This window comes from Aethalodelphis obliquidens, unplaced genomic scaffold (assembly GCF_003676395.1).
Source record: "Aethalodelphis obliquidens isolate GAN/ISIS:26980383/991018 unplaced genomic scaffold, ASM367639v1 scaffold20, whole genome shotgun sequence".
Lineage (NCBI taxonomy): Eukaryota > Metazoa > Chordata > Mammalia > Artiodactyla > Delphinidae > Aethalodelphis > Aethalodelphis obliquidens.
This window is the reverse complement of record NW_020837964.1, coordinates 16,872,490-16,889,052: the sequence shown is the minus strand read 5'-3', so window position 1 is coordinate 16,889,052 and position 16,563 is coordinate 16,872,490. Positions and strand designations below refer to the sequence as shown.

Here is a 16,563-nt window from a genome sequence, read left to right as displayed (position 1 = left end):
GCTCCCGGCCTGGCCTGGGGGCGTCCTGGCCCACCTTCCTCTGCACACCTCTCCCTCCCCCTCGCTCCATCCTCTCCACAACCCGTCTGGGCCCTCAGCGCGCAGGGTTCTTTTTTGGTTTTTCTTCTTCTTTGAAGACTTTCGAGAGGAGCAGATGCCACCTAAGTCCCCACCGTATACTCTGCTAAGTGCTAAAATGTGGAAACCAGTCCTTGGCATTTTTATTTTTATCGATTGATTTATTTTTAAGCAGTGGCCTTTTTTTTTTTTTAAAACTTCTGTGTTCTGCTGTGTTTCTTGTGTTTAGTCTTCGAGTGCTTCCACTGACCATGACCCACTGGGCCCCCTCCCTCCTGGCTGGGGTAAGTACTGAATTCTCCTTCTGTGCTGATGCTTTGTTGTGCTCTGTCCTCTTTCCCTGCACATCTTCTCACTTCCCTGCCTCGGTTCCCCGTTTCTATTCTCTCCAGCACACCCTCTGGGGATACCCAGCTGGAGCAGTTGCAGGTGATGGAGCTGGAAGGTTGGGAAAGTAACTGAGTTCCCCTGCACCCCTATAGCACTCACCTGCCACAGCTGCAGGGGGGTGACCCTATGAGAGAAATCCCCCAGCAGCCTTGGGACTGTTGGGTTGTGGTGCTGACTTTCAAGGTGTCTCCTCAAGAATCCATCCTATTTGATGAAGGCATTTTGACACTGGCTGATTCCCAGATGCATTTGTTGCAGGTCCGTGGCTGTCTGCTTAGACACCTTACCAGACCTTTCTTTGCAGCTGAGATGTTGGAGGACTTCAGCCTGATTTTGACCTCAGCCGCCTTTTTATTTATGATAACGGCTGTGAAAGGGGCCAGAGGGGAACAGATAAGAGAGTTGAGTGAGGGCTGGTGATGTTATGGAAGTGTACTGTTGCTAGTTAATGATGTCGTCCTGGATTCTCCTTGTCACTGGAGAACTCCAAGTCCTTGGTGTGATTTGCCAATAATGAGTTAGAGGGATGCACAGCCATGACTTGGTGAGACGGTGTGCCTTATGGCTATTCTGGGAAGGAGTGGCCATGCACACAGGGGTCATGAGAGATGGCAGGACCCAGTGCATTCTGCAGCTCCGAGCTGGGTCGGGGTTTTGTTCAGCATGTACGACAGGAGTCCCTGGGAGCTGAAGAGGGCCGTTTTTGCAGGAATTGTTGTGGGTCAGGTTTAGTTTGTTTGTTAGGCCAGCAGAAGACAGCGAATGCTGGTTTGATGGTGTTCACAAATAGTATTAAAAAAGGCCGGGGTGTGCTCCCCAACAAAGACGAAGAAACTGACAATGATAGGAAAAGCATCACCTGGAAAAATGCAGCTTTTGAACTGGATCCTCTACATCTCTCCATACAGACACAACTACTCCCTGGTAGTAATTTACAGGGTTGCATCAACCCCTATGGCCCTGCAGGGTATCAGTTAGTCAATTACCACTGCATGCCAGGGCACTTGGAAAGGCCTCCAAGCCCTCCTAGAGGAAAAACTCAGATAGCGGGGCCTCCACACAGTTCTTGACTTTTCAGCGGGGTAATGCCTTAGGCACACAGCTGATCCACCCGGCTCCCTGAACTGATGAAAGGTCACTGTTCACTGTTGTCTCAGAGATTGACAGCAAGTCAAATGTGAGAGGGTCAAACATAGGATCCCTGGCTGGGCAGGGAAGACTCATCCGATGAAATAAGAATCTGTAAGGCTATCTGGCAGACCCTGTGAACTAGAGCAGGGAACCCAGAATTGTTCCTGGATCTGTAGAGTCAGTGGTTTATTTCTGTACCAGTTCTGCTAAATGGTGGTCACCAAGTAAGAGCAGCTTATAGGGTCTCAAAAACAGCTCCTAGAAGCCAGGTGTGAAATATTTGAGATGGGAATAGGAGCCATGGTCGGAGGCAGTGCTGTTTACAAATGATCAGGAGAACACACCAGACCGTAATGATACGAAACTGAGAGGAGAAGAACATCTGGCCGAGGGCCAGGGAACCTTCCTGATCAAATCCTTTGGGCTTTGCGTTAGCTTCCCCAGGGCTGTGGCAGGGTCATCTCCCCCGGGGGAGTTAAGATGGAACCGAAAGTATAGCAAAACCAAAGGAGAGTTGCATTTAGTGCAACCCTGCTGCCAAGTCTCCTGTGCTCAGTCCTGGGTCCCTTTCTGCTCCTGTAGGAGAGATCCCACATTTTCCCTGAGCACCGACCCAGGGGTCAGAGCACCTGAGGTTTAAGATCCACATCTTCTCAGCTGCTCTGACCCTGGGCATGTGACTGAATGCTCCCGAGTCCATTTCTTCCTAAATGGGGTCAAGCTAGATGTCACCTAAGGACTTTCCCAGCTCCCAGACTACGACCTTGCATGCAGCAAGGTGGTTCCAGTGGGCCATGGAAGGCCTCCACGCAGCAACAAGGGCACTTCCCGGCTGGACAGATCCACCCACCTCGGCTTTGGCCCTTGGGAGAGGACACGCGGGAGGATCTAGTTCAAAGCAGAAGCTTCCGGGCTGGGAGCAGCTCCTTCTTCCCCTCAGAACCCTGTCGGGAAGCCGGTCTTCTGTGGGACGGTCCCACAGGCTGTTCTGAGGTGATGGTAGCTCTGTAGCAATCCCAGTCACCTTCTTTTCTTTCTTTCAAGTCTCTTGTTTTTGAAATTTCCATCAAGTAGTGGATACCAGGTAAGTCAGACAGAGACCAGGACCATGGGTTGATACTGTGAACATTGCAGCCTGCTACTCAAGGGGAGGGAGCTGGGCTCCCTAGTTCTGCATCTATTTCAGCTTTTGGTTTCCCTGTAGCTTCTGGAACTGATGATTTTTATTTCTTTAATTTCTCCCTGTCATCGTAAAAGAGGGAGGGCCATGAGCATTGTTTGTTTTCAGGACAGAAACAGGTTTGAAAGCCCAGGAACTTTGAGCTGGGAAAGGTGACGCTCTTGGTTTCGGAGTCTTGCTCCAGTCTTGCCTGCCATCCACCTGGAGCTGATGGGCGCCCCTTTCAATCCCTCTTAAAGACCAGAATCACCAGCTGGAGTTGAGTTTGCCCCGGAGCCCAGAGTTTCTCCCTCAAACAACTCAGCGCCATTGTTAGTACACCAGTAAAAGGGCAGCAGGATCAGTGCTGTCCAGAGAATAGAAAGTATGTCTGAGCTCCCCAAACACGGCCCCATCTCAAAGCACACACTTAGGTGTAAGACCAGGATGGCACTGTAAGTGCCCACAACCCCAGGGGTCTCTTGGCATGTGTGCAACATAGAGGTTTTGCTGCGATGTAGGAGTTTGAGAACAAAACTTTGCCTTTAAGCAGGGGGGTACATAGGCCCTGTGGTGCAGAGCGCTGATCAGAGAGGGATGAAGGAAAATGCAGCCACCCCACAGTGACCCTGCCTGTGGGACAGGGGCACCTGGGTCGGCTGCATCCAGTGGATGGAGGGGCTGCAGAACCAGAGAGCAGCCGTGATGGACGGGGGTGGGGGCCAGGATCCTGGGGAGGCTGGACTGTGCCTCCACTTTGCACACAGCTGGATGCAATTATGCCTCTGGTTTCAGCTGGGCTGCCCCCTTTCCATGTTCTCCCCTCCGTGTTGCCACACCGCCCCCTTGCCTCCAGCAAATCAACCAACCGAAGATGGTGTTTGATCTGGAGTTGAAAATGTGTATATCCCTCCCCTACTCCCCAATAGGGAAAGATTCTCTTTGTCCTCTTTGCCAGTGACAGATGTGAGTGAACCAGGCTCACGCTGGTTAAACTTCTCTAACAGGTTAGGAACAGGGGTAGAAATTCAGACCCAGCACCCAGGAGGTGGGAGCCAGAGGGGAGAGGACATGGGCTCAAGACGTCTCAATCTGAGAGTCCGCTTTTCCTTCTTCTCCCCTGACAGAGAAGAGACAGGACAACGGACGGGTGTATTACGTGAACCATAACACACGCACTACCCAGTGGGAGGACCCTCGGACCCAGGGGTAAGGACTCAGGCCGAGAGGGGTCTGGGCTGGGCCCTGTGCACCTCCAGTACTGGCCCGGTGGCCTTGGACTGCATTTGTCCTCCACGGACGATGTTCTGGGAACTTTGGCCACACACAGGTGCCCTGAGACCCTCATGATATGACGTTGGCCCAGTGAGAGCTTGAAAGTGGCGCCTTAAGTTGGCCTTCCTCATGGATACAGAGTGGCCTGGCTGGCAGGTGCTGCTGGTCTCTGTGCAATTGTGCAGGATGCCGATCATGTGATTTCAGAAGGGTTGAGAGCCCTGCCCCAACACTGTCAACTCCCCACCCCCCAGAAGCTGGTCTGGGATGGAGTACTGGGTGCCTTATGATTGCTGGTGCCTGCTCAGGCCATGGCCATCCACCCAGGGCTGGTTCTTTGCCACAGTAGGACAGTAGATGACCTCTCTCTGCTGCAGAACCATCCTCAGGACTTGGGTATTGCCAAGCACATTTCCTCAAGGCCCACCCTCAAGGGCTGTGCAGGGCCTGGGTAAAAACAGAGAGAAAGCAGCACTTCAGGGACCCCAGCCTCCTTAGCATGGAGGCCCAGAAGGTGAGGCCAGCCCTTAACCACTCTCTTCCCATGTTTCCAGGATGATCCAGGAACCAGCTCTGCCCCCAGGGTGGGAGATGAAGTACACCAGCGAGGGGGTGCGTTACTTCGTGGACCACAATACCCGCACCACCACCTTTAAGGATCCTCGCCCAGGGTTTGAGTCTGGGTAAGGACTTTGCACAGGTGACATCACTCTTAGCACAGGCCTGGTATAGCTGCTCTTACTGCCCTCTAGTGGCCAGTTTTGATGTCACACTAGTGGGGATGTGGAGAGAAGGGGCTACTCTATTTACTCAGAATAACACTGGTGGTCTTTCTCTAAAAGCAAGAGGTCTGGCTTTCTTTTTTTAAAAATAAATTTATTTATTTATTTATTTATGGCTGCGTTGGGTCTTCATTGCTGCACGCGGGCTTTCTCTAGTTGCGGCGAGCGGGGGCTACTCTGTTGGGGAGCATGGGCTCTAGGTGCACAGGCTTCAGTAGTTGTGGCACGTGGGCTCAGTAGTTGTGGCTTGCAGGCTCTGGAGCGCAGGCTCTGTAGTTGTGGCGCACGGGCTTAGTTGTTCTGTGGCACGTGGGATCTTCCTGGAGAGAGCTCGAACCCGTGTCCCCTGCCTTGGCAGGCGGATTCTTAACCACTGCGCCACGAGGGAAGTCCCTCTGGCTTTATTTCTAGTTTTTCTTTTTAATCTTCAAATCTTCAGAAGGTCTTAATGGCAGTCACTTTCTTTCTTTTACACCTTACTTTACTCGTCTTTAACATAGCATCAGCTTTCCTTAGGACTAACAAGATGCGTTGCTAATTTTTGAGAAATCACATGGATTCCAGAACATCTTTGCTCTTCCCAGGACGAAGCAAGGTTCCCCTGGTGCCTATGACCGAAGTTTTCGGTGGAAGTATCACCAGTTCCGTTTCCTCTGCCATGTGAGTTCTGGTACTGGGACCTCCCCTGGAGATTGGGGTTGTAGAGTTATTTCAGCACAGTTTTCTAGCCCAGCAGCAGGCGTTGGAATGCCTGTGTCTTAGGTGGGAGCAGGTCACTTGTCTCACCTCGAGCAGTTTTGTGACGTTATCTCTAGGAAGCCAGCCAAGTTATCTCCCCAAGCCCAGGGGGATGGGGAAGCCTGTTCAGACAGACAGGTGACCAGACTGAATAGTTACCACTAAGACCCCAATTTGAGGTTTGTTTTTTCCTTTTCTTATCAGTCAAATGCTCTCCCCAGCCATGTGAAGATCAGCGTTTCCAGGCAGACACTTTTTGAGGATTCTTTCCAACAGGTTAGAGAATAACCACCGTGTCTAAGACCAGGGGCAGGCAGGAGGTCCCCTCCTGCTACCCTGTCTTCTATCATGTAGCCTGTTAAGCCCACATGGTAGAGTTCTCAAGGCGTGGGCCTTGGTGACCGGTATCTGCCGAAGAGCAGGCCTGGGAGTCCCCTGTCCCCCACCCCCCAGCCTGCCATGGAAGGGAGAGTGGCAGGCTGGCCACGATCTTCTGTCTCCCCAGATCATGAACATGAAGCCCTACGACCTGCGCCGCCGGCTCTACATCATCATGCGCGGCGAGGAGGGCCTGGACTATGGAGGCATTGCCAGGTGAGTTGGGAGCCCCGGAAGGCTGCGCTGCACCCCGCTTCCCCAGGCTACAGGGCCCACGCCCAGAAAGCTGTCTGCTTCTTGCTCAGAGTGTTGCCAGATCTCTCCTGCATCTTCAGGAGTGGGCAGGGGTGTGGCCAGTCCGAAGGGGCGCTGGAGCTGGGTCTGGGGGTCCCCTGCTGGGCTAGGTATTAATCCTTTAGTTTTTGGGTCATGGGAAGGCTAGGGGCCTTCTGGGGGAGGGGCTCGGGACAATGGCTCTTTACCAACAAACCTGTCATTATTTCCGGCTACACCAGTGTCAGTAGCTAAATATCAGTGTTAAGTGGTTGTCCAGTAGAATCGACCCTGGGCTTCACTTCGTCTTGAGGCAGCCGGGGCGTGTTAAGTCGGCTGTCTTGGTGTATACCTGGCATGAATAAGCTGTGTCACAATCCAAAGGGCATTGATCAGTACTCAGCTGCGTGTCATGTGCACAGGGTCAATAAATTAAAATAGCTAATATAACCCTAAAAAGAGCTCAAAGCATTGTCTTGCCCTTACCCCAGCCCACCTACAAAAGTTAACAGACTCTGGCAAAATGTTGCCTTGGACGATGGGGCACAAGGGCCCCGGCAGAGAGAAGGAGCATCTTGGCCTGCGGTGACTGCTCAGCTTGCTGACCTCTCATGGTGTGGGGACGTCTTCTCACTTGGTGTTGGGTTAACTTGCTTCTGGTCCTCTGTGTGCTGGTGGCGTTGCCCTCTGTGTTGGCACCCACGGATCGATTGCTCTTTTTTCCGTGGTGACCGTGGTGACCTCCTCTCTAGGCTCTGCTTGGTGGTGTGGCTCCCGCCCCGTGTGTGTCTGTCTCTCTGTGTCCTGCCAGTGGTTTTACCCTATGGTAGGTTACGTCATGCTGTTCTACCACAGGGTAGAACCACGGACAGGATACCGGGGCACCCTCTGCATCGAAGGACTCCTCGTCTGCCTGGCCACAAACAGCCCAGCAGCCAGGGACTGGCCCCCTTGGGACGTCCCCCTGCTGGTTTAGCTCAAGCCCCAGAGGACTCTGAATTCTGGCTTGAGGCTTGTACCTAGGGAGCAAAGAGATGCGAAGGCGTGGGCATTGGTTCAGATGAATGCGTGGACATGTGGGGAAGGGTGTGGTTGATGGGGTCTGGGGTGAGGGGATGGCAGAGTGCAAGGGCAGTGAGATACCTGCGTGGTAGCTGGGGGGAGTGAAATGTAGACACTGCATTGGTTACAGAGTTTTCACGCAGAAGGAGTTAGGAACGTATTACCTTGTATTCACATTATGCTGCCTACTCAGGTAGGGTGGAAGCAGCGTGGCTGCTGTTCATATAGCACCTTTGCAAGATTTAGAAAAAGATGCCCTTTGTCAAGAGACTTCTGTGTTGGAATATGGCCAAGATATACTGGCTTTATCAGAAAAAAGGCAGCTTGACTGCTATTTGCAGGAAAATTGTTGTGATAAATGTACAAATCTATGATACTGTAACATCGTGTCGTTGTGCAGTGCACAGCCTACACAACTGTGCATAGTGGCTCAGGGTGCAAGGAGCTCCTTTGCCATTAGGCGCTCTGGATAACAGATGGAAAGTCCTGGAATGCAGCACCTGGAGCCAACATGCAGGCACGCAGGTTTTCCTGAGCATCATCGTCAAGTGCAGTTGTTCTGGTTCACACTAGGTCTGACCCTGACCAGCTGTTCACAGAGGTTAGCCCAGGTGCTGATCCCAGTGGGGCTGCCTCCCCAGGACGCATGTCTCCAGACTAGGTGAAACAGGACAGCACAGGAGAGTCACACCTCCAGAACAGGTGTGCAGGGAGGGATCCATTAGTTCCGTTTTTCTCTCTCTTCTCCCACAGAGAGTGGTTTTTCCTCCTGTCCCACGAGGTGCTCAACCCCATGTACTGTTTATTTGAATACGCCGGGAAGAACAATTACTGCCTACAGATCAACCCTGCCTCCTCCATCAACCCCGACCACCTCACCTACTTCCGCTTTATTGGCAGATTCATTGCCATGGTAAGATTCGCCCTCCAGGGAGGGCGGTGACCCTATACACCACCAGCAGCCGCTGCAGCCTGACGCCCCCCTCTCTGAGCTCCACCCTCGTCCTTTTACAGAACTACTCACTAAAGATGCAAAAAGCTAGCGAGAGTTCTGGAAATAGTTCAGAGCTCTCTCAGTGGCCACCCCAGGGTGCTGAGAAGGTTTTCGTGTTGATTTGTGTAGGATTTGTCAAGAGAAAGCCCAGGGGGCATGACGGGCACAGCCCACCTGCTGCCTGTCTCTGGGTGTTGCCACAAGCTGGGTGGCAGCGTTTGGGAATGTCCGACTGAGACTCAGGCCTTCTGGAAGGGGATTTGGAATCTACACTAGCTGAGAATAGAACCCTAGTAGACCGGTTGGTGCAAGATGTAGGAGGCATCTGTCAGGAGGAGGGCAAAGTAGGGAAGGGGGAGTTAGGTATTTGTATTTATGTAGAAATAGGAGCACAGTGTGAATATTGTTGAGTGTCCTGTTGTGTGTCTCATGAGCATCAAGAACCAGGATGGAGACGGGAGCCCGTGAGGGCCATGGTCCCGCTGCTGCATTTGGTAGTTTGAGAGGTTTCACTGCTAGCTTTCCTTCACTTCTTCCCCTGACTTCCCGAGTGAGTGTCTGCCCCGCTTCCCTCTCAGGAGGACCCAAGAGCCCATGACTAAATATGTCCCTTCCCTTTGTCTGGAAGTTCTTGGCCAAGGTGCTGGGCTCAGGAAGTGGGCACATTCTTCCCCGGTCTAGAGACCCGCCTGGCCCTGCAGCGGACAGGACAGACCAGTAAAACCCTAGACTATTACTCACCACTGGCCCGCCAGCAGCCGCGTCTGCATTATTTTTGGCTGCCTCCGCTGCCCAGCTCAGAGCAGCAGTGAGTCAGGGCCACCACCTGGAGCTGTGCTGAATGAGTCGTCTCTGTACGCCTGGGGGCAGATCTCTGCTAGAGCAGGGAGCCGGCAGGCAGGCAGTGGGCCAGAGGTGAGTTCCTGAGCGGCCAGCTCTGCTCATCGCCGAGGTTTGCAGGTGGGACCAAGAGTGCTGCAGACTTTGCCTTCAGGCCCCTGGGGTGGCCGGATGCTCAGGAGGGCAGGTTGCAGTAGCTGGGCAGTAGCTGATATGGGGCATCCTAGGAAAACCAGATCTCTCTGCCATGTCTCTTCCTTCCTCAGGCTCTGTACCATGGAAAGTTCATCGATACAGGCTTCACCCTCCCTTTCTACAAGCGGATGCTAAACAAGAGACCAACCCTGAAAGACCTGGAATCCATCGACCCCGAATTCTACAAATCTATCATCTGGATCAAGTGGGTCCCCTCCATCGCCCTGTGCTGGGAGAAGAGGGAGTCTCAGGGTGGGTCATAGTGCGGGTGGATGCACAGCTTCTAGGTCCCCCTGCAGGGCAGATCTGGAATTCTCTCCTTGCATCAGGGAGATGTCCCGTGACGCCTTTCTGGGTTCTAGGCCACCTGTGAGTCCTCGCGTCCCACGGGCACTAAAAGTGAGTGATGCAGCAGGAGGGAGGTCTTAGAAGGGTCTTCCCTTCTAAGACAGACATCTTCCCTCTTGGTCTCTCGTGCCCCCAGAGAGAACAATCTGGAAGAGTGCGGCTTAGAGCTGTACTTCATCCAGGACATGGAGATCCTGGGCAAGGTGACAACCCATGAGCTGAAGGAAGGTGGTGAGAGCATCCGAGTGACAGAGGAGAACAAGGAAGAGTACATCATGTGAGTTTCAAGCACTGGGGAGCCAGGGGCCTGGATAAAGGGGAGCAGAGACACAGCTGGCTGCAGAGAAAGGGTCTCCCGCTCTTATCCCGGGGCACCCTCTTCAGCCAGGCCCCCACGCGTGGCCCCTGGGTCACGAGGGATGGAAAGAACCTCTCACTTTGCCTTGACCTCAGATGGCTGCCATGGCCAGCCACGTGCTGAGCAGAGCCGGGGCAGCCAGAGCCCGAGGCCCTGTGTGCCAGCTCCCGGGTGCCCTTTGTTCCCGAGTGGTAGACTTCAAGACCGCGAGGCTGAATTTCTTTGAAGAGGCATAAAGCTTCGGCGCATCCCCCTTCTTCCTCCTAACTCACAGGGTGTCTGCGTCCTGCCCGCTTAAACCCACTCTCGCACGTGAGGTTGTGCATGAATGTGCCCATTTCTTCAGGTCCCTTGGTCTCGTCTTTTAACCTCCACTCGTCTGAGGTTCAGTCAGCAGTGGTGAGAGGAGCAGAAGGGGGGGATTTCGAAGATTCAAGTGTTGCCGGGTTACTCTGAGGTTTTAAAGGCCGTGCTCTTGGGGCCGGCCGCAGCCTGGGAGTCCCGCCTGCCCGAGGTCAACTCTCAGCTGCCGATAGCAGCCCCCTGGCAGGCCCTGGCGGTGGCCTCCTAGGCAGTGCATCTTGGGCTCCTCCGACGGCCGGTCTTGGTTTCAGGCTGCTGACTGACTGGCGTTTCACCCGAGGCGTGGAAGAGCAGACCAAGGCCTTCCTGGATGGCTTCAACGAGGTGGCCCCCCTGGAGTGGTTGCGCTACTTTGACGAGAAAGAGCTGGAGGTGAGGGCTGAGGTTGTTGGGACCCTGAACCCCTGCCCCTGGGGCTGCCCTGACCTTTGATAGCCTCGCCGCGCACCCACAGCGACTCACCAGTAAAGCCCTGCGCTCTCCCAGGACGGTGGCAGCGGGCGAATAACATGGACTTGGGTCTCGCACCTGCCCTCACCTGGGCCCTTGTCTGCAGGGGGTCCACGTGTTACCCATACTATTAAAACTGCCCGCAGAAATAGTTGAAGATGTGTGGGATGCTTTCATCTGCCAGGGAGTGGATGAGGCACGGCGCACCATGGGGAAAGGGCTGGCTCCGGGTGCCTGACACCCTCTCTGTCCACCGCAGCTGATGCTGTGCGGCATGCAGGAGATAGACATGAGCGACTGGCAGAAGAACACTATCTACCGGCACTATACCAAGAACAGCAAGCAGATCCAGTGGTTCTGGCAGGTGGGTACTGGGTCTGGTCCCTGCAGTCAGGGTGAGGGTCTGGGCAGGGATGTTTGAGCCGTCCCCACAGAAAGCGAGACCTGATTCGAGCCCAAGCTTGAGGACGCTTGTGTTATCACCTCCCTCGTCTTTGACACTCTCCTCACCTCCCCCAACTTGCAAAAGGAGATGAAAAACCCAACCTTGGGACAAAAGGAGCTGTTGCAGCTGGGTCGTGGCCACTGCATTTGACAGGAGGTGTCAGCGGTGGGCCAGCTCCCAATGCTGGTGTGTGTGTGTGTGGACGGGGGGTGGTTTAGGCAGGAGGGAGAGCTCTCATGGGTCGCGTGGTCTCCTTCCAGCCAGGTGGGGTGGGAAAGCCTGGGCTTGCTCCAGAGAAACTGAAAGAGCTTGATGTCCTGGATACAGTGAATCGATTCCTTTATATGAGTGGGTCTTGTCGTTGTTGTCCTTTTGAAGTATAGCATACATAAAAAAGAATGAGCGTATATAGGTTTTCTATGGAGGTAAAATTCACATACCATAAAACTTCACCATGTTAATTTAAGCATTTTAAGGTATACAGTTCAGTGGCTTTTACAGTGGCTTTTGACAACGTTGTGGAACCATCACCACTATCAAATTCCAGCACATTTCATCTCCCTTAAAAAGAAACCTCATACAGGGAATTCCCTGGCAGTCCAGTGGTTAGGACTCCGAGCTCTCACTGCCGAGGCCCCAGATGAGGGCTCTGGTTCAATCCCTGGTTGGGGAACTAAGATCCCACAAGCCATGCAGTACAGCCAAAAAAAAAAAAAAAAAGAAACAAACCTCATACCTATTAAGCAGTCAGTCTCATCCTTAGCATTTTTTTAAATTAATTAATTATTTTTTGGGTGCATTGGGTCTTTGTTGCTGCGTGCAGACTTTTCGCTAGTTGCAGTGAGTGGGGGCTACTCTTTGTTGTGGTGTGCGGGCTTCTCTTGTTGTGGAGCACGGGCTCTAGGTGCGCGGGCTTCAGAGTTACGGTGTGTGGACTCAGTAGTTGTGGCACACGGGCTTAGCTGCTCCATGGCATGTGGCATCCTCCCGGACCAGGGCTCGCACCCGTGTCCCCTGCATTGGCAGGCGGATTCTTAACCACTGAGCCACCAGGGAAGACCCTTAGTGTGTTTTTAGAAGTGGAACTTGCATGGAAAGGAGACTACCTGGCCTGGGGTGTCCCTGAGACCAAGAGATGTCACATAGATTGGTGGGAATGGTCTATGAGCACAGCCTCTTAGAGCAGCTTTGGGGTTTTCCAGGTACTGGCTGTCACCTTCCCACCCAGCCTGGGCTCCATGTTCTCAGCCCTAAAGAGGCGCCCTGGCTGACTGGAGAGTTACATGTCAGGGCAAAGTGCTGGGCCATGGGGGCCCTGACTCTGCCTTGGCTTGCGGGGTTCCAGGTGGTGAAGGAGATGGACAACGAGAAGAGAATCCGGCTGCTGCAGTTTGTCACTGGGACCTGCCGCCTGCCTGTTGGGGGATTCACCGAACTCATTGGTATGTCTTCACTTGCCCTGCTCGCACCCTTGGGTGGAGAGGAGGACAGCTCAAAGCGGGAGCAGAACCTAGTGTCTTCCCTGGAAGCAAGTCAGGGGAAGGGGGCTGAACCATCTGTGGTGGAGTCGGAGGGTCCTGCCTTAGGAAGGGACCATCCTGTTATATACAATATGTTTTTCTTTGGGTAACAGGTAGCAATGGACCACAGAAGTTTTGCATTGACAAGGTTGGCAAGGAAACCTGGCTGCCCAGAAGCCACACCTGGTGAGTGTGCTGGTTTTGGTGGGAGGTGGCCAGAACCTGAGACCCGATGAGCCACTGAGGGCAGCCCTGTGGGCAAGGTGGCTTCGGGGCCTTGACCCGGGCAACTTGTGTGTAGTTCTGGGGTTTGGGGAGGAGGGGCTTCTGGGCCTGGGCCTCTGATCTTTTGGGAATTGTGACAGCAGTTATGTGCCCTGACGGCAGTACCGGATATGAAATACTGAAACACTGTTATTCCAGTCAGCAAAGAGCTGCTGTCCTGAGTCCCCCCTGCCTGTGGTTCCCCATTTCCCTTGCAGCCCTGCCTCCTCTGACCCCTTCATGGTCCAGGGACACAGCACAGCCTTCAGGGACCCTGTTCTGGCGTCTGGCTGGCTGGCATTGTGGTCGAGCCACAGTCTGGGAACTCTTTTGACCCCACCCTGTGGCTGTTAGAGCTCTGACCTCCCTGTGCTGACTGCCCTGCTCTCCTTTCTCAACAGTTTCAACCGGCTGGATCTGCCACCATACAAGAGCTACGAACAGCTGAAGGAGAAGCTGCTGTATGCTGTCGAGGAGACCGAGGGCTTTGGACAGGAGTAACTCAGGCTGCCCCTTCCCACGCCCCCAGCACATATGTAGTCTTGAGTCCTGCCTGCCCGAAAAGCTGCTGGCCGCACAGCCCGGGAGGCCCCTGTGGACGGTGGCCCTGCATAGGACCACACTGTCATCAGGCTGGTGGCAGCAGAGCCTGACCTCAAGAGGCCCTGCCCACCCCACCCTCCTACCCACTGGTGGCAGTCTGGAATAAAGCCCCCATGTCACTCTTGGCCCCATCAACCATTGCAAAGTCTGGAGGGCTGACCCTGTCTGTAGAGCTCACCCTCCTTCTCCCCTGAGACCAATCCTAGGTGTGTGTGAGTGTGCAAGGTGGGGCGCGCCATGCCGCAGCCCTAGGCCTCATGGGCTTGTTAGGTGAGAAGGAGACCAACCACTTGGGGTAGGTGTTCTGGGCTAACAAAGCCCACGGTCTTTGTCAGTAAAAGAGGTTCTGTTTTGTATAGAACTTTTCCAGTGATCTGTATAAATGAAGGTCTCAGGGAGCGGAGCTCCAGATCAAGGTCACCGCTCGTCCCTCGCTAGCCGTCTCCAGCTGCAGAGGCTGAGCAGCATGGCCCCTCCCTCCACACATTGCTGGCCAGTTGGTTCTTTCCAGCAGACAAAGGGTCGTACCAGCTGCTTGGGTGTTGCGGATGGAAACGGCAAACCCCCTCAGACTTTCTTTTCCCATTTACATACACTTGAAACATTTTGTGTGTAGGGCTGCTTTGTGCTCTGTTGTTGGTATGCTGCTGTCACTACTTCCTGTCAAGGAGCTGGTGCGCCAGGCATGGCTGGGACCCTGAGGGACCCAGCGCTGTTGGTCCAAGAATTTCCCAAACAGCTGCTCCCCTTAGGAACCTGCTTAGCTGTTCTACGAGCTCAGGCAGGCCTGACCCGGCGGCTCAGCTTCCCAGCAGCCTTGTCCCCGACCCTTGACAGAGAGGGAAGGGGGTTGTTGTCCTGAGTGGCACCCCGACCTCTCCGCCTCCAGTAGACAACTCCCTTTGCTAGATGGGGTGATGGGGCACGTGGGGCTGACCTGCCAAGCCCCCGGACCTCCAGGCGGCACATGCGTCCGGGTTGAGAATGAAGTGCACCCCAGCTACTGTAGAGTGTGTTAACTCTGCCTAGAAGTGCAGCTTTACCTGCACAGAGGAAACGATGCTCTTGGAAGCCAGCAGAAGGGCCCTGAGCTGCTGCCCACTGTCTGACTTGATTGCTGGAGCTCCTGCCAGCCTCTGCCGTGGGCATCCCGCTGTGTGTTGAGATCTTCCGGGCGAATACTCTCCTCTAGGATGCTGGAGTGGTGATTGTGCTGGGCCCCCATGCAGGCCCTCATACTGGCTACGTGGTCTTCTGAGGACAGTCGCGTGCTCCCAGGTCCTCGTCCTTCCCCCTGGCCTATGTTGGCTCTGGTGTGTGCTGATTCGGGTGGCTCAGCTCACTGCAGCCCAACCTTTCTTCTTCCCTCGAATCGTTGGCAGTGCTTCCCTGCGGTGTCTCACCATGTTGGGGGTTGGGGTGCAAAGCTGCCTTGCGGGGTTTGGGAGCCTCAGGCTCATGCGCGTGCAGAGTGTTGTCATGTGGGTGTGGGTGTGTACATACGTGTATATAACTGAGGTGTCTGTACGGAATGCCCTTTGGTAGCTCTGAGTTGGTCACCAGATTGTTTTGTAATGCCCACCCCCTTGCCTTGGTATTGCCAGTTTCTTGTGCAATAAACAATCAGCAGCTGTGGGTGGTGTTGGCGTGGATGTGTCCAAAATTACTGTCCTCCAGACAAAAGGCCTCTAGGCCCCACAGACCCTCTAGGTCCAGACAGGGGCGGACGTTCCATGACCTTGCTGGTTTTGAGAATTGTGTGTGTCATTAACCAAGACAGCCACACTTCTGGTGGGTGGCTGAGTCCTCGTCAGGGGATCACAGGCTTCAGCCCTCGGTCAGTTGCCTCACAGCACCCTTTTGGCCTGGGTTTCTTTGAGCAGTTGCTGTGGAGCCAACAGCTGAGCCTGCAGGTTGGACCGGCTTCAGGAACCGGCTCCTGGGGACAGTGTTCTGGGCAATCATTCATTCGAGAAACATTTCCTGGGGTTTCTTGAGTTCCATGATCATAGAGGGACCCCCTGATCTTGAGCTCATCATGGTCAGACAAGGGCTTGCCGCCCACTTTTTTGAACACCTGAAGGTCCAGATAGGACCCATCAGTGCAGTCTTGATGCTTTTGACATGGAAATGACTTGGTTGTGGATCAGGCCTTGCTCTCACCGGGCTTCTTCCCGAGGGAGGCAGAGGTGGCAGAGCATCTCCTCCCTGGAGTTCATCAGCTGAACTCACTACCCTCAGCACCAAAGCTATACTTTGAGGAAATTATCGACAAAAGTCCACACGTTATACAGACGTCTCATAATAAATTCCAATAAGACATCTCTAGTTGAAATTGTTCTCCCCGCTCTTATCCCCAGAAGTAACTGCTGTTCAGTTTGCTGTCCTTCCAGACTATTTTTGTGTGTATAAATCATATGTACATATAATTTTAAAATGTACTAAAAATGAGATCTTACACATATTGAGCAACTCATCTCATTAAATGAGATATTAATAGGGACACCTTTCCATGTTCGTCAACATAGGTCCAGTGAATTCTTTAGTGTGTGATAGCCCATGTCATGGTTGTCCTGTAACACAACCATCTTTGTCCTAACGGGCATTGTATTTGTGTCCAACAGTTTGCTGGTTGAGGCTCTTGGTCAGGTCTTGTGCACTGATGCTGCTCTTCTGGGAGGGGGCAGTCCTGGAGTTGGACGGTTGACTATGCACCTTTATTTTTATTTCAAAGTTGTAAAAACGGTTTAGAAGTCCAAGACAGGAAGGGTCCACAGTGAAAGCCCCCCTCTTTTGTTCCTCAGGCATTCTGATCACCTTCTAGAGGCGACTGTTGTTGCTGGTTTCTTTCGGATCCCTCCAGATAGACTTTAAAATCCCAACAGATTCTACTCAATTGCCCTTCAAAAAGGTTCTT

At 53.6% G+C, this 16,563-nt stretch overlaps 1 protein-coding gene across 2 annotated transcripts in view; it reads left to right on the top strand.

Annotated features, from left to right (window-relative positions):
* Positions 1-15,286, top strand: part of WWP2 (WW domain containing E3 ubiquitin protein ligase 2) — a 145,721-nt gene extending 130,435 nt beyond the window's left edge. Inside the window, exons 11-24 of one of the 2 annotated variants that reach the window (XM_027119422.1) lie at positions 308-362; positions 3,886-3,967; positions 4,588-4,716; positions 5,400-5,475; positions 5,758-5,829; positions 6,059-6,147; positions 8,020-8,179; positions 9,367-9,500; positions 9,780-9,920; positions 10,616-10,736; positions 11,074-11,178; positions 12,605-12,701; positions 12,893-12,965; positions 13,445-15,286. In XM_027119422.1, the coding sequence (XP_026975223.1) occupies positions 308-362; positions 3,886-3,967; positions 4,588-4,716; positions 5,400-5,475; positions 5,758-5,829; positions 6,059-6,147; positions 8,020-8,179; positions 9,367-9,500; positions 9,780-9,920; positions 10,616-10,736; positions 11,074-11,178; positions 12,605-12,701; positions 12,893-12,965; positions 13,445-13,544 (1,434 nt within the window). In that variant the 3' untranslated portion in view covers positions 13,545-15,286. The remainder of the gene's footprint in view (positions 1-307; positions 363-3,885; positions 3,968-4,587; positions 4,717-5,399; positions 5,476-5,757; positions 5,830-6,058; positions 6,148-8,019; positions 8,180-9,366; positions 9,501-9,779; positions 9,921-10,615; positions 10,737-11,073; positions 11,179-12,604; positions 12,702-12,892; positions 12,966-13,444) is intronic. The other variant, XM_027119423.1, reaches the window with a different exon arrangement.
* The last annotated feature ends 1,277 nt before the right edge of the window (positions 15,287-16,563 follow it).